Source organism: Lepidochelys olivacea, assembly GCF_965140295.1.
Source record: "Lepidochelys olivacea isolate rLepOli2 genome assembly, chromosome: 9".
Lineage (NCBI taxonomy): Eukaryota > Metazoa > Chordata > Testudines > Cheloniidae > Lepidochelys > Lepidochelys olivacea.
Window position 1 is genome coordinate 85424284 of NC_140419.1, and position 25501 is coordinate 85449784.

General features: G+C 42.4%; 1 protein-coding gene across 1 annotated transcript in view; it reads right to left on the reverse strand.

Moving 5' to 3' along the window:
* COL4A5 (collagen type IV alpha 5 chain) overlaps window positions 1-25501 on the reverse strand; it is a 139605-nt gene that overhangs the window by 4768 nt on the left and 109336 nt on the right. The window contains exons 36-48 of the mRNA XM_084638759.1: window positions 25154-25284; window positions 21694-21820; window positions 20139-20219; window positions 19009-19107; window positions 17717-17767; window positions 16677-16862; window positions 9812-9945; window positions 9059-9131; window positions 8839-8910; window positions 8012-8140; window positions 7748-7846; window positions 4342-4554; window positions 3771-3948 (exon numbers count right to left, since the gene is read on the reverse strand). Of these exons, the coding sequence (XP_084494885.1) occupies window positions 3771-3948; window positions 4342-4554; window positions 7748-7846; window positions 8012-8140; window positions 8839-8910; window positions 9059-9131; window positions 9812-9945; window positions 16677-16862; window positions 17717-17767; window positions 19009-19107; window positions 20139-20219; window positions 21694-21820; window positions 25154-25284 (1573 nt within the window). The remainder of the gene's footprint in view (window positions 1-3770; window positions 3949-4341; window positions 4555-7747; window positions 7847-8011; window positions 8141-8838; window positions 8911-9058; window positions 9132-9811; window positions 9946-16676; window positions 16863-17716; window positions 17768-19008; window positions 19108-20138; window positions 20220-21693; window positions 21821-25153; window positions 25285-25501) is intronic.

The window sequence follows — 25501 nt, forward strand, 5'->3', positions numbered from 1 at the left end:
CATTAGCTTGTCATCTGAGACTGCTAACAAGTATGCCAGTCATAGTGGGTTTGTATCCAAATCATAAAAGCCACAAAGTAATAGACTCCAAATGTCAACTTATTTCATCTAGACCAGTGGTTCTCAAAGCCGGGCCGCCGTTTGTTCAGGGAAAGTCTCTGGCAGGCCGGACCGGTTTGTTTACCTGCCGCGTGCTCAGGTTCGGCCAATCGCAGTTCCCACTGGCAGCAGTTCGCCGCTCCGGGCCAATGGGGGCTGCGGGAAGGGCGGCCAGCACGTCCCTTGGCCCGTGCCACTTCCTGCAGCCCCCATTGGCCTGGAGCGATGAACCGCGGCCAGTGGGAGCCGCAATCAGCTGAACCTGCGGACGTGGCAGGTAAACAAACCGGTCTGGCCCGCCAGGGGCTTTCCCTGAACAAGCGGCGGACTGGCTTTGAGAACTACTGATCTAGACCATACAAACAACTGTTGAAAGACAGTGACACTATGGATATGGGCAAGATTTGAAACAGTGACCATAAAGACAGATGTTCTTGCACTTTCATTCTAATTAATTATTAGCTCCAGGGGTGCTGGAATAATTTGTATAGTGGGGGTGCTGTGAGCCATTGAACCAAAACTGTAAATCCTGTATATAATGGAAAGCACTTTAAGTGAGGGGGTGCTGCAGCAGCAGCCGCACCCCTAGTTCCAGCACCTATGATTAGCTGGACACTCAAGCCCAATTTTTGCTCTGTTACATGGTTTCACCTCCCATTATCCTCATGTGGAGTTGTATTTACATCAGCAGTGGCAGAAATTGGCCCAGTAATATTTTGCACAAATCTAATAGCGAAAACTCATTTTTGGAGATGTTATTGACTAGTACAGAAACTGGAGTTCACTCAGATGATTTGTCCCTATGGGTACTTTCCATCAGAGATTTCTGGTAGCAGTGTCTGTGGATCTGTGCCTCTGCCCTATAAATCCTTGTGCTTTGATTCAAGGACATACAGGGGAAGGCAGAACTGCTGCTGCTCCAGTTCCTTCTCAACTATAAAATCTGGCATGGCAAGGACTACAGTGTAGAGGGGACGGAGGGCAGGCAGTGGAGCACCCATAGGGACAAAACATCTCAAAGAACTGCAGTTACTGTACAGGTAATTAACCTCTCCTTCTTCGAGTAGTTGTCCCTGTGTGTGCTCCGCTTTAGGCGATTCCCAAGCAGTGCTCCAGCTACAGAGGTGGGTGCTGAGGAGAAGGATCTAGTACAGTTTAGAGGACAGCTGCACCAAAGGCTGCATGTGCTATGGAAGCCTGCACAATTAGACATAGAATCATAGAATATCAGGGTTGGAAGGGACCTCAGGAGATCATCTAGTCCAACCCCCTGCTCAAAGCAGGACCAATCCCCAATTTTTGCCCCAGATCCCTAAATGGCCCCCTCAAGGATTGAACTCACAACCCTGGGTTTAGCAGGCCAATGCTCAAACCACATAGTGGTGGGAAAAGGTGTGCACAGACGACCAGGCAGCATCTTTGAAAGTATCTACAGTGGGCAGTGGTGCTGGAACACTTTTAATAGTGGGGGTGCTAAAAGCAGTTTTTGCTTTTTATCTCATGCACCCCCTTACCCCTGTCTGCAACCCCCCCATCCACCAGAGCAGGGGCCGGGAACAGGGCCATGTCTCCGGGAGGGGGGAACCCAGAGAGGAGTAAGGGGGCTGAGATAGGGGCCACAGCTGGGGGTGGGCATGGAGGGAAGAAAAAAAAAAATCAGACCCCAAAGAGGTGGGTCTTAAAGAACACTCTATAAGGAGCATCTTGAGCCTGTCCTCTCTCAGCTTCCTGGGTTTGCTCTTCAGCCCACATAGACCTTACACTTCGATGGAACATGAAATACACTGAGACAGTGGAAGCAGCTGGAATGTCCGTCACTGACGGGAAGGCCTGGCAGAGTTTGAAGCTTGGGGTTTTGGGTACAAGCCACGAAGGCCACAGACAAAAAGGGGCTGAGGACAGGCAGGAAGTCCCAACCATGAAAACAAAGGTGGGGGGAACCCCCTGCCCCAAAAGCACATAGCTTGCACAGAGGAAAAAAAATAAAACCACAAACTAAAGAAAAAAAGAAAAAGAAAAGAAAAAGCAAGCAAGCTACGTAATGCTAAAGCTACTGGGCACCACAACTCTCCATCTGCAGCCACAGGTGGTTGAGAAGGAACTGGAGCAGTGGCAGGTCTGCCTCCCCTGTTTACCCCTGGATTGGAGCATGAGGATGTGTAGAGCACAGGTACTGGCATATGGACACTGCTACCAAAAATCTCAGATTGAACGCTCATAGGCGTGTGCACATACCTATAGGGACAGCTACTCAAAGAATCGCAGAATCTCTACCAGATCACCCATCAAGAAGCCTTTTTTGACCCAAGCTGGGAAGAGCTTTTTTTTCTGGAAGTTACTCTGAGTACCTTTGAGCAACCATCCAGTCCCCACAAAATTTTAAGTCTTTGTGCCAGATAAGAGCAGCAATTTGGTATTGACTTGCGATGAAAGGTAGGGACAAGGTCCTGACCACTTATGCTCATTAAAGATTCCATGACACTTTTATAAAAGACTAGGGTTGCTAGATCCTGCATCCAGACAAACTTCCAGGTTGGTAGGTAGTTTCTGCTCACCCCTCCCTTCTAGTTTCCACCGGATAAGGCATTCTTCACTCTCTGTCCGGAACTGTGATATATTGCTGCTGTGCATTGTTTAAAAGGTTTCCCCTATGACATTACATTTCAATATATTTAAATATAGGGCCAAATTTTCAGTTGGCAAAATTCCCCCAAAAGCAATGGAGTTTTGCCAGCTGACAATTTGGCTCATAGTTTGTAAAGTTTGCTAAGTACTTTGGGATTCTTGGGTGAAAGGAAATATGCAAACATCTGTCTCTCTTCATAAGATATGATTATAAGTTCTTTATGTCACTAATTGTGTCTCCTTGTGCATGTTCATAGACTTTAGTCCTTTGTGGATGCTACATAAATCATAAGAATATGCCAAGAGGCACAATTTAAGGTTATATGCTATTCAAAGAGCAGAGTTGATAGGACTTGTAAGGTAGTGATTTTGGCCCAGAATTGTAGGCTTTGTTACTCAAGTTTCACAAACCTTGATATTAACAGAAATGTTTTCAGAAATGTAAATAGGTCCATTCAAAACAATCTCTTTTTGCCTGGATTGTCCTGCAGTGTTTGCAACTCAAATACTATAGCACTGTGATGCTGCTGAGAACCAGAAGGTGAAAATGATTTTAAAAAGGGAAACTGGTCTAGTCTACTTTCACTGTCCATGCTAAATAAAGCGCAAGAAGTGCTGTGCATAAATGAGAAGTAAAAACAGATATTTAAAAGCTTTTGGCCTATTAGTTTGTTTTTTAAAATGTTTTTAAATGATGATGTCCCCTTAAAAGCACCAAAATTCATGAGATTTTAGATCAACGAATGGAATAAAAATGAAAAATAATGAAAATGTCCACAGCATTCTCAGGTGCTGTGGAAATAAAAGTAGCAAATCAGTAGTGGTTGCCAGTCCCCTGCTCTGAGGCACTAGACTGGATTACACACAACACATTCACCGCCATTAAAATAAGAAGTTGTTCTATTATTCCTCAGAGAAAATACACACAAATGATTAATCATTTTACCATGTCTTAATATTCAGCCTGCAGGCTCAAAACTACATTTCAACAAGATGTGTTATCTTTACAGATCCCATGCAAAATCTTACAGCCTATTTTGGCTCACCGGCTAATGAATGGCTGAATGCCCTGCCCAGTCAGTGGCTCCATGCTCATTGGCATTGGCTTCGGAGTGGACAGCCAATAGGAATAATCATTTCTTGATGCAAAATTACACACATTGTTGATGTTACAGAACATGAAGGGCATGGTGCTGAAACGGCGGAGACAGCTCCCAGCAGTGCCTACAGAAGATATACACATATATGAATTATGATACAGAAAAGAATTCTCATCTTACTGTGCTTAAAGGAAATATAGACTCCTCACCCCTGTTTTTTAAACACTATCTGCATATTCTTTTCAGCCTCTCATGAATGCACAGCACGGATTGCCAAACTGCAATATGCAGGCAAAATATTGCCTGTGAATTTCAGTGTGTGACCACGCATCTTTAAGGTGCAGGCTCAAGCCCATGGAGATGACAGATCTCAGCGGTCAAGCCCCTACCCTTATGTGTATGACCTCCTGGGCTGTAGGATTCTAGGGATTACAAGGAATCAGAGAATTGTGAGAAGAAGCTGGTAATTCCTTCCCCTGTAAAAACCCACACCAATAGTGCATATGATGCATCTCACCTAAGTCCTGGCCATGGGCTCTCTCATTTCCCTGAACGTACAGAAGAGAAAATCCATCGTATATCCTTATTGTTCCTTGTGGGCACAGTGGTGTGTCTGTAGTCTGGCTGTGTCGAGTTATAAGGAATCCATGAGCAACAGAAGCTGTTCCAGGAGGACCTGGTGGGCCTTGCAAGCCATCAGGACCAGGGGGTCCCTGCGTACCTTGAAAGCCTGTTAACATAGGAGAAGCACAGCACAGACATTTTTTCGCATATCTGTTAACTACTCTAGCACATTTCATCCAAGGAACACAGCACACTTTGAACACATTCATGAAGCCCAAGCGCTCCCTATGAGTCAGGTGAATATTCTCCCTGGTTTTCAAAGGGGTTTTAAAAAGGTAAATAAGTGCAGGCCTGTAGAAATAAAGGACCTGATTTTCAGAGGTATGGAAGCAGCCACAGCTCCCAAACTCCCATTGACTTCAGCTGGCTCTAGAATTGCTCAGCATGTCTGCAAATTAACCCAGAAGAGCCCAATGTTCTAAACTGCACGTGACAACAAGCACCACTGATTGTCTAATTAGCCTGTGCAATGCTTCTTGGTACTTAATGGCTCCAATAAGGACGAAGATTGGTTCAGTGGTTAGGGTGCTAGTCTGCAATTTGGGAGACCTTTGTGCAATACCCTGCTCCAGGGTACTTTCACAGGCTTCCGGTGTGGTTTTGGGCAAGTCATTTAAGTTCCTCAGTGACTGTTCCCCAGCTGTAAAATAATGGGACTAATAGTATTGCCATATCTCACAGGTGTGTTCTGAGGATAATGCATTAGTGATGGAGAGGCGCTCAGATACTACAGGAAGTGGGGGCCATAGAGTACTGTAGTTAGCTATGTACAAGGTAGGTAAGCCATTCCAAACCCACACACATGTATGTGCAGTGTAGCAAGTTAGTCCTACCTGACTTGCTTACATGTCAAACAGCAAGTCAATGGCAGAGCTGAGCTAAGTGTCTTACGCTAGAACACACTCCCCCTCTTTGAGGAGATCCAAAATCCACTGAAATAAATGGAAAGACTGCAATGGGCTTTGGAATAGGCCCCAAGAATGGAAGATAAAATATGCCATAACAACCTTAGCGCAGAGCATAAAGAACGTGCCTGGGAACTTCAGGGTCCCCTCTTTGTCATTGCTCTTAATTAGCTAAGTTTTTAGAACTCAATCTCTAGCAAGTTTGACCTTTTCCCTTCCAGGTTCTTTATTAAGGACATTCTCTTCTTGCATGTTTTCAAACTATGCTAACAGAATATTTCACAGAGCTGGTCAAAAAAAACAGGACAAACAATTCCAAAAAAGGAATTTTTTGCCTCTTTTTGTTGTTGAAATTTTGACCTTTTCTCACCAGCACTGATATTTAACTTCTTTAGGCATATTCCTTCCCTTAATTTTGATTGTATCAGGGCTTTTTAGAAAACTTGGTACAAATTACAATCTAGAACCTCCACCTCCTCCAGATGAAGATTCAGCCCTGAGGGTTCTGACTCCAGCATTCAAGGCCTGTTACTTTGGATCACCATCTTATTTGCATAATTTGATTCCCACTTACTCCCTACTTGCCTTCTATTTCTAGTTGATGGGTAAAAATTTCAAAAAAGTGACAAACACTTCAGAGTCCAAATCTCACTGAAAGTTTATGGGACTTTGGGTCCTGGTGCTTTAGTAGATTTTAGCTAGTATCTAGTTAAACTTTTCCCCTCCCACAGTTCAGTGCCTTTGCTCCACACACACCTGACTTGCTGGAATTCTTTCCCCATGAGAACAGTTTTTCTGATCCATTGTTTCAATGCAAAAACATAACACTTTATTTTCCTTTCTACTCCTCTTTGTTTGTTACTGTCCTAATTATACACCATGTGTCACAGGCTGCAAAGAGTGTTCTACTGAATTCAAAACAAAGTGAAATAAAACAACATCCAGGGACCGGATTCGGCAACAATATTGGTACGGAGTCTGCCACTGAGAGGTTTTAAGACTAATGACTTTTCAAGCCTATAGCATACACCAGCAAAGACACCACATTGGTCTATCTAACAGCAGGATAGCTGGGAAACCCTTGTGACGTTGCACTCCATATGTTTATGGAAATATGTTTATAAGTGTGAATATGATGTAACTGGAATATGCTTTATGCAAAAGGTCTCTTGTAAAGTATCATTACAAAGCGTATGATCTACTGAGTCTGTTCATCCTATTTGTATGAATGTATCATTCTCATACCTGAAGCTAGAAACATGAAGTATTACTCTGAAGTCCTATTGTAACTATGCAAAGCGTGGGCCATTAATGGTGGCTTGGAATCTTGATGGCTCCCATTAACTAGGACAATTGGCTGTAAATGGCTCTGTTTACTTGCAGGCCTTCCTGCGTTTGTGAGAGTCAGGCCGGAGAGAATGGAGGCTTGGGGTCCCACATGACATGAACATGTCACATTATACTGGAATCCATCTTAAACCTGGTGCTTTTCCATTTAGAAGGAAGGGCGGGAACCCAGAGAGAGACAAAGGATTCTCGCCTTGTGCCAAAGATATAAAAGGGGGTGGAACAGAACAAAGGGGGCTGCCAGTCATGAGAAACCCCAGAGTTACCACCTAAGCTGGAACTAACAAGAACTGTACCGGGAAAGGATTGGGCCCAGACTAAGAAGGAGTCTAGTCTATGAAAGAAGCTTATTGGAACATCTCTGAGGGTGAGATTTACCTGTACTCAGTTTCTTAAATGTATTAGGCTTAGACCTGCATGTTTTGTTTTATTTTGCTTGGTATTTTGCTTTGTTCTGTCTGTTATTACTTTAAACCACTTAAATACTACTTTTTATACTTAATAAAATCATTTTTGTTTATTAGTAAACCCAGAGTAAGTGATTAATATCTGGGGGAGCAAACAGTTTGCATCTCTCTCTAACAGTGTTACAGAGGGGAATTTATGAATTTACCCTGTATAAGCTTTATACAGAGTAAAATGGATTTATTTGGGGTTTGGATCCCATTGGGAACTGGGTGTCTGAGTGCTGGAGATAGGTAACCTGCTGAGTGGTTTTCAGTTAAGTCTGCAGCTTTGGGGAGTGATTCAGACCCTGAGTCTGTGTTGCAGCAGGCTTGTGTGTCTGGCTCAACAACACAGGGTTCTGGAGTCCAAAGCTGGCAGGGAAGATGGGCTCAGAGGTAGTTTCAGCACATCAGGCGACAGTCCCAAGGGGGGTCTCTGTGACCGAACCTGTCACAACCCTATTCCTAAAAATGTAATATTGTTGCATGTGAATTGCAATAGAACACAAGTCCTGACATTTGTCTGCATTCTTAAGAAGAGATTTTTTTTTTGACATACCAACCGCCTTTTTCCTCACCAGAACTAGGGTATTTATTATACCTGGTTGCCCTGGAAGTCCTCTCTCTCCTTTACGTCCTCCTGGACCATCAAATCCAGGAAGTCCATCTCGCCCAGGATCCCCTGGAAGGCCTATTGGACCTAGAAAAATAAATGAAGCAATGAAAGTTACACTCTTGCAAGCTCACCAAAGTCTCGGCAAATAAACCCAGGAACCTCTCTAGAACAAATGGTCTACTGCATCCTGTTAACTAGTCACTTTCTATAAAAATAAGCAATAAAGCCTTCAGTCCAGAGTGATCATACCTGGCAATCCTGGTGGACCTGGCAATCCTGGTGGGCCTGACAATCCAGGCTGGCCTGGTGGACCTGGAGGACCTGAGTCACCTTTTACTACAATGGTTTGTCCAGAAGGGCCAGGTAAGCCTGGTGGACCTAGGATAAAGCAAGTTTGTATCAGAGAGACGGACAATCCAAGATGGGAGTGACTCCAAAAGACTCAAAGGGAAGTTTGATTAGTTCATCAGCCCTATAATTCTTTAAGATGACATCAGCCAAGAAATCTGATCAATGGAATAAACACTGTAACTAGAGGTTCAAGGCAAAAATTTGCTCTTAGTTGCATCCTTGCGAAAAGGATAGATTGACTCTTATAGGGGCTGTTCCATGTATCCAAGGAAACACAGAGTAAAGTCAGCTTTATTACTGGCATTAAACTGTGCTGAAGTCCTTTTCTCCATGGTGCCCTTGAGTCAACATGGAACCACCACACAGAAAAAACTCAGTGGAGGAAGTGTTGGAACAGGAAATCATCAGCTACCCCCCGCCCCTGCGAGCAGCTTCTTTCCACTGAATGAAGAGGAATGGGTCTACATCAGATATCTAAGTGGCTTTTCCCTTACTAGGAAAGTGGAAATAAAGTTTTAAAAACAATGAATGGTGTTTGTTATTTTAGAATGGTGTTTAAATTGCTGTTCATATCATAGCATAAAAGGACAAATTCCATTGTTGGGGTATCTCTGCCCAATCTGAGTGAATTACACCAGGAATGGACTTGGCTCCATGCCTGTGGGTCCAATTCTACCTCCCTGAAGATAAGAAAGTGGCAGGGTAGCATCAACCATGATTCATACCTGGTGGACCTGATGGGCCTTGATCGCCTTTAAAACCAATTGCTCCTGGAGGTCCAATGGGGCCCTTCATACCTGAAACACCAAACCAATACAGTTACACAGTGAAAGTACGTGCTTCCTGAAAAGATCTACAGCATGAGTGCCCAAAGTGGGCTCCTCTCCTCTACTAGTTGGACATTACTGAGTTCTAAGGGCTTTGTTTGAAATGACTTTTAAATACCTGGAAATCCTGGAACACCTGGAACCCCAGGATCACCTTTCATTCCATTCAGGCCGGGACGACCAGGATCACCCTAAACAAAGTAGCTTCACAATTATTTAATCCTCTCATTGAGTCTCAGGAGAGAAAAAATGTGGGCTGGGGACAAACAAGAATCTATAGGATTCCCAAGCTTTCTTGCTACACATAGAAACTTGAGTCAGGAAACAGCACCATGAATGGATAAATCCATAGCGAAAAAAGGAGAGCATGCAATAGGGCTCATTTATTACTACATCTTTGAACAGGACCAGTAGGTGGCCTAGAGTGGGAGTTGTGGGAGGCTCGACACCTTTGAAAAGCCAGGCCTAAAGGAGTCTGAGGCTGGGCTTCCAAAAAACCGGGGTGCCCAAAACCCATGGCCAATTTGATACACACATACACGTAGAGACACTGACTGGGAGATTTGCCATCATCGCTCACTGGCAAGGGGCAACAGAGCAAGGATGGCGCACTGGCTACTGTTGCTCTCACTTGAACACTATGGAGAAACACACTACGTGTGTGTGGGAGGGAAGAGGGTTAGAGATGATCCCAACGTCCTCTATACCTCCCCGGCCCACTAGAAGCCAGGATCTGTTCCAGAGTGTTAGAAACTACAGTATGGCTTTAGGTTCATCATAAAATCCATCTTCCAACTGGAAAGCTCCATATTTGATTCTCTTTAAAAATAAAACACTCCCAGCTAGAAATAAGCATCACTCCTTATCATACCTGGCGTCCAGGTGGTCCTTGATCTCCTTTTAGACCAGGGAGGCCAGGCTGGCCAGGCTGACCTGGCTTTCCTTTTTCTCCTTTAAATCCTCCATTTCCAGGGGGACCCCGTGGACCTTCTGGCCCTGGCAGACCTTGATATTACATAACAGATGTTCATGGATCAGTATGAGTCAGCCTGCCCATGACTTCTGTGCAGTCCTTATATGCTATGGATTTGCATATAAGGACTGTGGTCTCTACATTAAAATATATATATATATTAGCTTGGCTTCCCACACCACCAATGCAAAGTGCATGGCTAGGGCCAATCTAATGGCAGTACATAGTGTTTTCTTGAGTGTTTTCTTGATTGACCAACTCCATTGTGAAAGCCAGTGTCACAGAGTAAAATGCTGCCCCTTATTGCAGACAGAGTTTGATATTTCCATTGAGGGAAGCAGGACTGGTGTGCCCCCTCCCCAAAGTGCTGCTCCTGACTGGGGAAGGTAAAAAATATCTCTAAATCCTGCCTCTCTTGGAGGCTGTTCCACCACGGAGAGGCAGAGGAGACAGGAGTAGGGGTAAGAGCAGAGCCTTCCCCAACCAAAGCTCAGGGGTGAATGCCCCTTTCAGTTGATTAATCTCCTCTCCAATAACTAGGCTGATTTCAATATATAAACCCCAATGGAGATTGGACATTTGTTTCAATTATTTTCTCTAACATTCAGGATTAGTTTATTCTTAAATGTGCACTCAACAGATTTCTCCACTGAGCAGTAGGGGGTACCTAAACAAGACCCTGGTGATTGCATTACCCTTTCCTTTTTGTAGACAGAGGGCAAAATACCCTGTTGTTGACATTTTCATGTAAGTTCATAAAAACAACTCATAGTATATTGAAAACAAAACACCTGATGAGATCATTTCACCTTTGTTCCACAGTGATAAATACAAGGTCAGCGTTACTCATGTGTGACACAAACAAACTGTATGGCAAGTAAAATGGAAAGTGTTGCTATGATTTAAGTCACATATCTATTTATACCTTTATATGTGGAGATGAAGGGGTCTTACAAATAGAGTCTTCTCTTTGCTGGAGAATTCATGACTTTCTCGTCCTTAATTCTACCCATGTAATAAGATTTTGTAAGTGTACTGGCTTTTCAATTCTTCTGAAACTTTTAACAATTTAAAGTCTCTCTTTAAAGAGCTCAAAGAGGCCACGTACAGAGAATGGATTTGATGAGTGAGATTTCTGCATGCAGTTCTGAAGATAAAACCCTAACCATTTCTTTTTAAAATTCAGTAGCAATTTAGTGCCACATATCAAACAAGTCGTGCAGTTGTCAGCTACAGACACATGCCACCATACAAGCTTATTCCGAAGAAACACTGGGTCTGCTACAGCACACATGAGAACTAATTACAGGTTACCTTCTCAGGAATGCTAACTGTCAACAGGTACCATCTGCAGGGTACCCACAGCACTTAAAAACAATCTTTGAATTACAGGGAAACATCAATTTTTCGTATGACAAATGCAATGCAGTGAAATAAATTGACCAAGTTAAGAATCTAACCTGGAGGACCTGGAAGGATCAGAGTTCACCAAAGCCCAATGATCGATGTTAGAAGGATCAGACATCACACAGTACAAAACAAGATTACTAGTTAGAAATAGTACAGATGATAGATAGTATATGCACTAAACAAAAACCCATTTCACCAGTATATTTTGTATTTACAACATAATCAACATGCATGCAAAAAACCATACATGAGTAGGCAAATATATACATTTTCACATACAACTTATTCTGGTGATTAGGCTGCTAAGGCCAACATGACACTCTTCATTAAATCAGAAACTTAAGCTTTACTGAAGAGCATGTTTTTGCTTTAACGTTACAAGTGAGGTCTGTTGCCAGTTAGTCCTATACAAATGAGGGTTGTCCTAAGTAACCATTTCACTGACAGAACACCGCCTCTGCATGGCCTAGAGTTTGGTGGATATCCAATTTAATTAATAGAGTCAGAAGCTTTCACCTTCTTTTTGGCCGAAATTCATCTCTGTGCAGAGGGTTACCACAAGATGCAATCACCACTTAAGTCCCACTGCACAGATGTGAATGTCACCATTTGTGAATGGAAGCTGAAGAGCAGAATACTAGTGAGCAACACAAAAAAAGGAACAAAAGAAATTTTTTAAAATGTGCACTGGTCAGGTGCTAGAAATGTAATCTGGAGGAAAATATATAGCACGACGTGTACATCTATGCTTAGAACTGTTCTCTTGTTGGCATTGTTCTTGATAAAAAATGCCACAAAATGCTAATTGGTCTGTTTTAATTTCTTAGGGAGATTTTTTTATGCTGCGACACACTTGGAAAGCCAATTTAAAGGTTCTTCTGTTCAGTGCAGCAAGTCTTTAATGACCTTCTCCCTGCCATCCTCCAGAATTAAGACAATCTGGATCCATCACCCCTCACCCATTTTCATGTCAGTGAAATGATTTAAATATATATTTCATGCAATGTTCAGCTAAAAACCACGGTAAACATGTCAGGTTTATCTCAATGCTCTATTTTTCTACACTTTTCTATGCTTTTGACACTTTATTAATACTAGCTTTATAATGGTTAAAAAAAAGCATCTTGTTGCTAATGTTAATTTCTTATAAAATGTAATTCAGTCTTATGTAAGTTTTGCTATGATTTCCAAATAGGATGAATGCCTAGCTGAGAGTCTGTGCTGAATTTAGTGAGATAGAGAGTATTAGACAAAGCATGGAGAGGGGGCTAGCTCATGTGGCCCTCCGTCTTGAACTGCAGCCCCTCTGCTTACCCAAGACGCTGGGCGTCGCATGGAGCATGACTGCTATTCAAGCCACACTGAGTGACGGATTTGTGACGCAGACAAAACCACAATTACATAAAAAGAGGAGACAACGTTATTTTTATACTTTATGACCTAGAGCGGATGTGGACATAGATTGGTACATTAAGTCTCTAGCAGCACTTAGTGTACACAGTTAAAACTAAATTGATTCATTGCTATTCAACTTTGATCACAGCAGTTTGTTTCCTACAAGTCATCATAGCAAAACTTTCAAGACTTCATTTAATAAACTTGTAATTACGTAGGTATGCCAAGTCACTTTCATTCTCAGGACAGACATTGGGACTTTACAACATCTGGCTAGTGCTGCATGCACAGTATATTATGATTTAAATAAATCTGAAAAAATGGCTAAGCACTTATGAAACATCTCCTGCAGTCTTAGAGAGGAGATAGCTTTGTGCTCCAATTCTGTTCATCTAGTATATGGCAATGGAAGCCGCTCTCTGTTCCACAAACTTTATGGAGGTGAAACACGGGTATGAAAATAAGGGCTTGTCTACATGGGAAAATTATACTGGCATAAGCTAATGTGTGAATTTGAAGCGCCATAGTTATACTGGTATAGTCGCTGGGTAGGCACTCTTATTCTCATACAAGAGGGCCTTTTTGGGGTAGTTTATGTAACTTTGGAAGGGTTTTAAGCTTTAAAAAAGCCACTCTAATTCTAAAATAAGAGGGCCCACACAGGGAGTTATACTGATATGGTTAAACTGGTATAACTGGTAAAGCTTTCATGTGTAGACAAGCCCTAAGTGAGCTATTCATAATAACCAGAACTGCGTAACAGCATGAATGGATAATTCTTCATCTTTTTGCACAGCCTGCCCTTGGAAAAGTCTTCTTTCAATCCCTTCTATATGCACTGGCATACACATCTACTTTCCTTCCTCCTGCTGCTTGTTAAATAAAAAGCCTATAGGTATCCTCAGACCCCAACTGGTTTGGTGAACAACAAATATTTTACAGAGAACAAGTATCACAGCAGAGGCACCACATGAGGTGCCCATTGCTCACTTTTTATTTCATTTAGCGTTTTTCTTCTCTTAAGACTCAAAACAACAATCAAGATAGCCACGTTAAATTTGCAGAACACAGAATCTAAAAAATAAGGAATTCTTGGCTCTCAAAATCTACATTTAAGATTATACAAAATATATGCTTGTCAACTTTACCAAAGAAACAACATAATAGATTATGAAGGCTAATCCAGACTGTGTTCCTTATACAGTGCCCTCACTCCTGGCTGTCTGTAATCAATAACCGCATGTTTTACAGAAATGAATGTTGTCATCTGACTGACCTCCAAACCATGGATCTACAGGGAAGGGATGAGAACACTGTGCAGCATATCAGTTTTTAGAGGGGGAGGGTGGGAGATATTTCTTATTTTTCCCCTTTCAATTGGACTGGGAAGAAATATTACAAAATATGTTTCCCAGTCAGGGGTGCGATCCTGCAGGCTTCTGAAAGCCACTAGTAAGGTGCCACATGGTCTTAACTTGTCTGTAGTTAGGGAACAAAGGGTCCTCAGCACTTCCCAGGATCAGTCCCCAAACGATGGGCACAGTGGAGACTGAAAGCCTGCATTTGGCTTTCCTGTACTCTACACATCAAAGGTACATATGAAGAATGACTTGGTATACCTGACCTTAGTTCTCTACATTTATACACCAAAAAAGGTTTTTTTAAAGTATACACATTCAACTTCATGCAAAGTACTATTTTGGAGTTAAGGGGCTAACCTGAGGGACCTGGGAGTAGGGATCAAAGTTCACCAAGGCCATCATTACAACAGGGGGAAAAACATCAAAACTGTTAGAAATGTCAATGTATTAAACTAAACCTTTAAATTTAGATTTAGCTCAATATTGCTTTACATACAGTACACAAACACCAAACTATTACTGTTCGTGGTCAAAAATAAATTAGGGAGTTAAAAATAGTGTTTCATTCTCTTAGGAATCTGCTTTACTGTAGTAGCTATTCATAAACCCTTACTATTATCATCAGGCCGAACTCATCCCAGATATAACTCAGCAGAAGTCAATGGAATGACACTGGGTTTGAATTTGGTCACCTTAACTAGTCTGAAAATACACCCAGATGTTAGCAAGCAATGGATGCATCTGATTCATGTTTCTATTTATTATTTCCTTAGGAGTGGGATAATTTGTCAGCAGCAGAGCTGCTTTTATGACTAACTGCCTAAGGTTGAAATGTTATGAAAGCAGCATTTCCATGATGGGCTATAGCCCTTTTGTTCTACAAAGTGCTGATTGGAATAGAACTGCAGTAATAGTGCGGTTTATCCACATTAGTCCATGCACAAATGAGCAAGACAAACATTTCACTTGATATACTACATGCAACAAAAATGGAGATGAAAGAGAGAAAACATGCCTGAGCAGAACTTCACTGGTGTTTTCCAGCTGATAACCTAAAATGTGCACAAAATAATGGTCTTGTCTTCTAGTTCGCTGACTGATTTAGGTTAATAATTGCAGGGTTTATACAAAACATGTAAACAGGATCAGAGACCAGCAGAAATCTACCTATGCTACAGGTAGATTTTGGGATTACAAATTGTTCAGAATTTAATGTTTTACATTATACAGTTTAGATTTTGTGGATAACTTTTCGCATGAGAAATTATTTTAAGTAAAGGCTCCGATTGTTATAGAACAGCAATCAGCTGCCCTATGGAATGTTTCATCATCATAATACTTTGCACTTGGATACCACTTTTCATCAGAAGATCTCAAAGGTCTAGATTGTCACAGCCCTTACTTGGAGTTGCATCTACTTGCACCAGAGGTTAATTTGGCTCCAAGCTCACAATCCTAAGGACTACAGAAAATGTATATTGAAAGAAACCCCACAACTTCCCTTTGCTTCCTAAATTGCTAATATATGGATAGCAGTTATTTTGTAAATGCACTAACTCAATGTTTACCTTCTTCACCCAGAGCTTTCACCAACGAAAAATCCCAAATTCAGAATACTCGCAGAGTTTCAGTTTAAAAAAAAAGTGTTTTCTATTTGTAAGCAAGCAAACAACTTCATTTCAAAAAGCTGCTTCTCTTGAAAATGAATGTCAAGTGCATTGGATGGCAATTTATAGTATTAGCTGCTAATTAATTTCATGTCCAAGTAACAACTGTACTTGGACTTGAGAGGTGAAAGACAGAATATTCACTGACACAGTCCTTAATTGCTCAAAAGTGGCATCTTAAGATAGATGAATTTTCCATGAAACAATATATAAACACATACATTAATCTAATTCCTCAATACACCAGGGATCTGCTCAGTGATGTTAACCCAGGATGGAAGTCATCATTTCCAGAATTAGTAGATGCAGGAACAAGATACAAACATGGAATGGAAAGATGAAGACTGCATGGTGTTGCACTGAATCCACTGGAACTGTGTGACACGATGGAACAATGATGTGCATACATGATGTTGAGATGAAGAAACCACTATCCGATTTGATCATGCTGTGATGCTATTATGAATTTGATTTTCATGGGTCCTAGAATGACGGAGTTTATTACTTTTATTTTTGTGCACGATGAAATTCATTGATCATGTGACAATGCCAAAAAGGCGTATTTGGCAGATGCTGCAAAAGTTGATTTGGTGCTCTCTAGATGATTGCTGTGACAACATGCTGAGAATCTCATGTTTATCAACGCATTGTATTTTGCTGCCAGGTATGAGCAGGGTCTTTCAAAAAAGAGACTAGCAGAAATCAAGATTTTTATTTGTTTTTAGTATCTTTCTTAATATTGTTGCTTTTGGCACGACAGCCTTTTGGTTACCAAGAAATATTTAAAGATTATACCATGGAAACATGGCTGTCAGCCAAACACTATATCAAAAAAATTGGTCTGAAATTCAGAAGTTCTAAAGGCCAATAACCTGCCAGCAAAATAAAGAATTATTGACAGAGATGGACTGTTATGAACTGCATGCCTACCTGGTCTCCCCGGTACACCTTGTGGACCAGGACTACCTTTAAGACCTTCCATAGGTGGCCCAGGCAGGCCTGGTGGACCTTGTGGACCTTGTAGACCGGGGAATCCCTGGAAACCTGGTTCACCCTTCAAACCTGTAAGTCCAGGGGCTCCTGGAAGGCCAGGTAATCCCATCTCGCCCTTTTGCCCTGTTAAACCAAACAGACATGTTTATGGATGCTGTATTTAGTTTAGTTACATGTAAAATATCCAAACTTCAGTTGAAGTACTAGGACTTGATTCCATTCTTGCTTATAAAGGTGTAAATCTGAACACACCTCACTGGAACCAATGGAGTTACACCAATGTAAAACTGGTGCGAGAGGACAAGAAGTACAACTTGTGGCATGCAAGAGGACCTTGCTAAATCTCACTCTGCTACTCTTCAAATCCACTGATGCTCAAACTCATAAGGGTCTCACAACCCCACTTCTGAGCAAAGGTTTAATGGACGTGACATTGCTGTGGTGAGATCCCCCAGTATTAAGACTTTGTTAGTCTCATACAATATAGCACAGAGCGTTAAGACATACAGGATACAATTTTCAAAAGTGCCCAAGTTATTTAGGCGTTTTAGTCACCTTGAAAGTCAAAGTAAATTAGACTTCTAAGTGTCTAAGTCATTCCTGAAAATTTGCAGGTGACTTTTGAAAGTCACTTAGGTGCTTCTGCAAATTTTACCCATTGTCATACCTTATAACTAAGCCATATTTGTTAGGAGTAAAACAACAAACTACAGTGCATGATGCAGTCGATTTAACCGTCTTGTCGTTTTTGCTTAATTGTTAATTCACTAAGTTCAATAGTGAGACAAGGGTCTCTCAGTTACTGATGCAAATTAGAGAGGTCCTACTGTAGTATATGAGATAAAAGGTTACTGCTACATTGTTAATTTGGTACAGCATAACGATATCAGCTAAACGTCTACCACCTTTCCCCCCTTTTGTGTGTATATACATTTTACAAACATCCTTATTAAAAAAAAAGAACAACAACACTTTGCCTGATAATCCTGGGAGTCCAGGAGGTCCTGGGCGCCCAAAACCTGGCTGACCTGAAAAAAAAACAGATTAATCTTTTTACAAATGTGGAGTGCTCAAATCTCCAGAAGCAGGAAGCCTAGGGTAAAGATAAGAAGTTAGAATCCCTTACCAGTAATTCGGTTTCCTTAATGAGGGGTTTCTAATAGGGTTCTCGCTCACTTCCACATCTCCCCTCAGTGTTAAGGGATCTCTTCCAAGGTGATATGCTGCTTACATGGCATGTTTCTTTCCATCCTCAAGATGGTCTTTCACATTGTGGGTTTTGGTAAATTTGCATTTGTAGTTGTGTGATAGTAGCTATTTTTAAGAGAGTACCTTCTGGATCCAAGAAGGTTCTAGAGCATGGATGGACATTTTTAAGGTAGTAGAGGGCCACACAACCCACTAAAATGCTTTGGTGGGCCATTCTTTTAAAAAAAAAAAAAAGGCTCCAGGATATAGTGGAAGAGGAAGCCTTCGTGGCTGAGGAACAAGAGGCCCTTGCTGTCCCAGTGCAGCTTGCTGGCTGCTGCTGTGAAAACGGCTGAGAGAGCAATGAGTCCCACAACAACGCAACCATATACACCTGCCCACCCATGTTCAGCTACATGATCTCTGGGAAGGAGGATGAGCTTGTGCCAATAGACACTACCCTGCCACTGGGGACATGCTACCCCCATTCAGCAACCCCAGCAGCTGCCCACCAGGGCCATCCTGAAGTGAGTTCACAGTGACCAGAGCTGCCACCTTCTGCCTGCACTGCAGCAGGTGCAGAGGAACTGCCTCCTCTCCTCCAGGAGGTAGGAAGAGCTGCCTCTCATCCCCTTTCACCATCCTCTGCTCTGTGCTGGCCACGGCTCTCACCCCTTCCCTCACTCCAGGTGCTGGCAGAGCCACCTCCTCTCACACTCAGATTTGGGTGGACCTGGGTGAGCCCACCCATGGCTGCATGCCTAGTTGATTGGCCAAATAAGGTGATCTGGCAGGATGGGTGCAGCTCATCCCTAGAGGAGCAGAAGCAATGGCAGCTGGAATGGAATTAGAGGCAAAGGGATTGTGCTCAACTACAAAAGCCTTAGAGGGCCAAATGTCTAAGAGCGAAGAGAGTTCTTGCTCTGTATCTCACTGGAGGCTTGATGCCCTTCGTTGTGTGCACCCCCAAGAGCTGGGAATCACAGAGGCTATTCTGAGGGAGCATGGATGGTTTTGGAAGAGGACTGAGCAGAAATCAGAACACAGTTAGAAGCAGAAAATAAAAAGGAAGGAAGCTAACCTGGTTCACCCTTCTGTCCAGCTGGTCCAGGAATACCATCCCGACCTGGCTGCCCTTTCTCCCCTGGAAGACCTGGGGTGCCAGGACGGCCAACATCACCTAAAAAAAATATAGCAACATATTAGAGCAAAAGCACACCAACGGCAAAATTAAAACTGAAGGAATGATCAAGTAAGGTAAGGTCCATGTGAATGAGAACATTTAAAATCGAAACGAAAACTCTTTCCTTCTCTGCTTTCTGCACTCACAGAAAAAGGTCACAGAACTGTGATCTTTAAGCAGTTTAGTGGTGATTAAAATCCATCTAATGCTTCCTTTCAGAGGTGAAATAAGGTTCTTGCTTCTGCAAACACAGGCTAAGCTATTACAATGCTTAATATAAAGAAAGCCTACAGATACTTGCTAGTTTCAAAAGGTAATGAGATAACTTCGTCAGTGACACAAGTAGTCAGGGTTGCTAATGGAAGGAAGGTTCAAGTATAATGGAATTACTGTAGTTTGGTTTCAGGGCACTGTACATACACGTGTGTGTGAGTGAGAGAGAATGAGAATAGATATACATCAAACAATACAGTTGTCAAGATACGAAAAAAGAAGCTATTTCAAATTTTAAAAAGGTTTATGGGACCAAATCCTGCAGGCAAAACTTCCATGACAGTTTACAGTTTTAACCCATTAATTGGATGCATAGTGTAACACTTGCAATCACAGTACTCCTTTTGCCAGGTCTAATTCCACCATGGTAAATCTTCACTTGCCGTTAGTGGATCTGGTCATATGCCCTCTGTTATCAATGGGAATTTTGCCATCCAAGATGGGACTCCCATGTCAGAAATTATTATGAAGAAACAAAGAACCCATAATGCCAGCCTACGTTTTTCTGAAAGGGAATTTGGATTTTTCAAACAGCATTTTATAGCTTTCACTTTCAACTAAAGCTTTGAAGCTATTTCAAACCATTCTTTCCTGTTTAATCCTGCAAGTCACAGTTTGGGAGTCAGATATATACTATAGGTCATAGAACTTTCTGATGAACAGCACAAGCCAGGCATCTATAGAAACATAACTGAGGTTCTGCCAGCAGTCTGATGGTTTTTCTAGCTTGACTTTGTTGTACTATTCATGCCTACCTGGTGGCCCAGGTGATCCAGGGAGACCAGGATTACCTGGGGGTCCATCAATACCTTTTGGTCCTGGAATTCCTGGTGTCCCTGTGAAATAGAGACATGTTAATCAAACAAGACACTGCAATGTTTTATCAGGCACTGGTATGCAATGGATAAGGTACAAGTCAGACCAAGTAAAGGGTGTCAAGAAAGTATCAAGATACTGTACAATACATGCTGCAACTGTTAACAACATAGATTTGCAACCATTCACTTAAAGGGACAGTAGGGCTTTAAAGAAGAGGAAGTTCATCAATATAAAACATGGTGGCCTAAAGGTGTTTTTTTCCTGCCATCCTTCAGAATCCCACCTTCTTAATTACTTAATGCTGAAGGCCAACAGCGTATCTAACTTAAGTCAGACAGGTTTCAGAGTAGCAGCCGTGTTAGTCTGTATCCGCAAAAAGAAAAGGAGGACTTGTGGCACCTTAGAGACTAACCAATTTATTTGAGCATAAGCTTTCGTGGGCTACAGCTCACTTAATCTAAAATGGATATAACCTAGTAAACAGCAGCAGCATATTTAGTGAGCAACACAGTGAAAGCACGATGGACAGCAGCTAACTCATAATTCCCCACTCTCTATCTCCTTTCCAGAAAAAGATCTTAATGGGACATGGGTCTCACCTCCACAGCATTAAGTTGATGTGAGTTAAGGACACTTAACACCTATCATGATTGGTCCCTTAGTTTATATATCACTAAATTCATACTTGAGAGCCCCGGGGGTGTCTACACACAACAACTTGGGTTGGTATAAGTTATGTAGCTCAGGGGTGTGAACAAGTCAACCCTCTGAATGAGATAAATTACACCAACCTAAGTGTCGGTGTGGGAAGAGCTTCGTCAGTGGGAGAGCTTCTCTCACTGACATAACTAGTGCCGCTTGTGGGGGCTGGAGTAATTAAGCTGACAGGCGAGCTCTCTCCCATCGGCGTGGCGCAGCTGCATCATTGCTGTAAAGCGCTGTAAGCTCTGTAGTGTAGCCTTAGCCTGAATTATACTGACTATTAAAAAGTCTCTAGATAAGATTGCCAAACATAATAAACTCATATTTGTATATATTGAAAAAATCTCCTCTTTACAATTAATTCTTTAGAGAAGCCAAGATTTTGTAGTAAGTTATATTAAAAGTCAAGGTCCACAAGGACTTTGTTGTAGCAATCCACAAGGGAAAAAGTATGGCCAAACTCAGATATTTTGTGCGTCAGAGGAGTTAGTAATCTGACCAATGCAGATAACTTAAGCTGTAGTATTGGCTTTCACAAATGTTCATGTGTTCTGGTTCCCTCACTGCAAATGAATTGACATTGATTTTAGAAGGAAGTTTAAAATTATGTATCTCTATTCCTTTGCAGTGATGATTCCAGAAGCATTACATGAACTGGCTCCACGGTAAGAACCCTGAGCAATTGCAACCTGCCCCCATTCAAATTACCTGCTTTTGGATATGGAAGTCAAAACATGAGAGCCTGAGTGGAAGACAGGAAATTCCAAGGAAAATTCCTAGTAAAATTACCTGGGAATCCAGGAAGGCCTGCTTCTCCTTTTGCACCTGGATTACCAGGTAATCCAGCCAAACCAGGATTTCCAGGTGTACCTTTGCTGCCAGGGTTACCTGGGTATCCAGGGAAACCAGTGTCACCCTGGAAAATATTAGGCAAAAATTAGATCCATTCATATTCATTTCATTTAATTCTTTTTGTATGTTCCTGTTCTTGACATCAGACACCAGTGAATGTCATTAAAAATCTTCACAGTTTTTCTTTTTGCCTAACTTAATGTTAACCAATGCTTAGTGCTGGAACTACCTTGGTAACGTTTATTACTTGAAAAAGGCAAATGTAAAGATTTTAATGGTGGCCACTACAATTTGTTTGTATAGCGTTCCACAGAGCCTTTCCCCAAAGTCTGTTCTTTGGCATTGCAAAAAGTTGGAGGGGTTACTTTCTTTTAGCTCTACATGGAGAGATTTTTTTTTTTTTTAAACAATTTTAAACATACAACTGTAAAAATAGCATTGTGGGAGCCCAGGTATATTGCATCTAGGGCAGGAGTGGGCAAACTTTTTGGCCTGAGGGCCACATCGGGTTTCCAAAATTGTATGGAGGGCCGGTTAGGGGAGACTGTGCCTCCCCAACAGCCAGGCGTGGCCCAGCCCCCGACCTCTATCCAACCCGCCCTGCTTCTCGCCCCCTGATGGCCCCACCCCATCCAACCCCTCCTGTTCCCTGTCCCCTGATGGCCCCCCTGGGATTCCTGCCCCATCCACCACCCCCTGCTCCCTGACTACCCCCTGCCTGCTTCTGCCTTCCCCCTGATGCTCCATCCAACCCCCCATCTCCTTCCTGACTGCCCCCCCGGGATCCCTGATCCCATTCAACCCCCCTGTTCCCTGCCCTCTCACCACCCCGATCCCTATCCACATCCACATCCCCAACCACCACCCCAAACTCCCCTGCCCTCTATCCAACCCCACCTGCCTCCTGCCCCCTTGCCGCGCTGCCTGGAGCACCCGTGGCTGGCGACGCTACAGCCGTGCTGCCTGGCTGGAGCCAGCCACGCGCCGCGCAGCACCGAGCACCGGGTTAGGCCCGGCTCTGCAGCTTTGCTGCCCCAGGAGCTCGCAGCCCCACTGCCCAGAGCATTGTGCTGGCAGCGCAGTGAGCTGAGGCTGCGGGGGAGGGGGAAAGACCAGGGGAGGGGCCAGAGGCTAGCTTCCCGGGCCAGGAGCTCAGGGGCTGGGCAGGAGGGTCCTGCATGCCAGATGTTGGCCGTGGGCCGTAGTTTGCCCACCTCTGATCTAGGGTGACCAGACAGCAAGTGTGAAAAATTGGGATGGGGTTGGGGGTAATAGGAGCCTATATAAGAAAAAGACCCAAAAATCGTGACTGTTCCTATAAAATCAGGACATCTGGTCACCCTAATTGCATCTCAGTAATGCCATGTAAAACCTGTTCAGTTTACAAGCAGAGTATTCTCCTAACTTGTCAGCTCTGCAACCACAACTCTGAAAGTAAAAACACTGTTTTCTTTCTGGCTCATGCATCATCACCAGTAGTAAAGGTTGAGACTGTCACATTTTTTACACAAATAGATTCATACCTGTACACCCCATTGCATTCCAGTGCTCTCCACTAACTACAGATTTCTGTTCAGTCATTAGGCTTTACTAGATGTCATGAAAATGGGAACTGGGCATTCAAATCCCACAGGTGGCTCTGAAAGTCTCAGTCATAAATAAAGTGTCAACTCTTCCTAGTAGGTGTTACTGAGCTACTAATATATTTTAAGCAAACACTTCATATTCCTCAAATTGGAGCTAGAAACTGTTCAAATCTGCTCCTATAGTATAAGCACAGGTTTAAGGAGTGGAATACTACCAACTCATGCTTTTAAAAGTAAGAGATGAACTAAGTTTCATTCTAAGTTACAAATAAACATTTATGCGATCATTGGCAACAAGACAAGTCCAGGTAGGAGATCTTTGGCCACGTTTATCCTGGTTACCAATCGTTACACCAAAAAATAAATTTGGCCCCCCTTAGTTTTAACATTCCAATCAGGTACCTTGCTAAAAATGAGATATTTTTATAAGTTCTATCCCTACTAGTTATTTTATCAGTGCAGTTCACACATACTTCTGCTTCTTGTTCTTATTCCTTGCCCAAGTGCCATAATTCCCCAGACATTCCCCAGACCTGAGGAAGAGCTCTGTGTAAGCTCAAGAGGTTGTCTCTCTCACCAATGGAAAAGATATTACCTCACCCACCTTGTCACCCTATAATTCCCTAAAACATCAGAATCATTTTCACAGCAACAACTGTGAGGTCAAACAGGATTATGTCATCATGTGGAAAAGAAGCAACAGAATCTTTTAAGAAGCCAAGATTCTGTTGCCATGCAGTTATCTTGGACATTGTAGAAGGAAGAAAAATACAGAAGTGTGTGATATTTTATCTAAGGATTGGTTTTGTCTCAAGATTAGTCATAAGGCTCCCAGTGACAGCTGCTAGGCGCTTACCTTTTTTATAAAGTCTGGTCACTTACGTAGCAAATGTTTGAAAATCTGGGCACCAATATCTTTTTCCGGGCTTTAGTTTTTGGCAGCAGCAACTGTGACCTTTTAGTTGCATCTTCCCTGTGGATGCGTCTCAAAATGGCACCTCTGCGCATTGTAGTCACCATTTTTCAAGAATGAATTGTGGTTGCTTGAGATTGGAATGGAGCAGTTCATTCTACTACTCCCTATAGGTTGTCATGATGTCACCAATTATAACAGTGACATAATGAAAACCTATAGGGAATCTTAAGTGAGCCATAACTAGGATAGGTTTTAGAGTAGCAGCCGTGTTAAGTCTGTATTCGCAAAAAGAAAAGGAGGACTTGTGGCACCTTAGAGACTAACCAATTTATTTGCGCATAAGCTTTCATGAGCTACAGCTCACTTCATCGGATGCATTCATTCAGTGGAAATTCAGTGCATCCACTGAATGCATCCGATGAAGTGAGCTGTAGCTCACGAAAGCTTATCCTCAAATAAATTGGTTAGTCTCTAAGGTGCCACAAGTCCTCCTTTTCTTATAACTAGGATAGTCTCATATGCAACTTTCTGCCAAGTGCTAATACCACCACAGATCGGGGTTTCTCCAGCTGTTCCAGTTGCTTTAAAATATTACTCTCTACCAATGGAAACGGACATCACAGATGCTTGTCTCAGTAGATGGCCCTGTGTTAAACAATTCTTAATAAACAAAGACTTTTATGAGGAAAGCCAGTGCTGCCATTGGCTGCAGGGGAAGTGAGTTTTATGCAGATTTTCAAAAAACCTGTTTTTCCTTTAAAATGAATCTTTATTTTAATCTTAAAAACACTGAATCCCAGTGTGTCTTTCTCTTTACACAAAAAAAATGAACACACTTTAACACAGAAATATCATTCACCCACAGCGCCTTCTATGGAAGGATTTTGAAATATACCTTAGGACCAGGGATTCCAATATCTGAAAGACCTGGGTTGCCTTTCTCCCCCTTTAATCCTGGAAATCCTGGAGGGCCAGGCTGGCCAGGACGTCCTGCTATGCCTTGAAAGCCTTTAATACCTGGGATACCTGTCCAAAATATCAAAACATAATGGTTTTGCAGCAGCTTCAGAGCAGTCAGTCAAATTGTAAACGGACCAGAAAGGACTAATGAAGAGTTGAATGACTGTTGAGACTTATTTTTTTAATCAAAAACAAACAAACAGCTAAAATCTCTCAGGGCTTCAGCATATTTCTCATATGTGGGGAAGAATTCTACAGAATGCACAAGCATATAAATATTGCC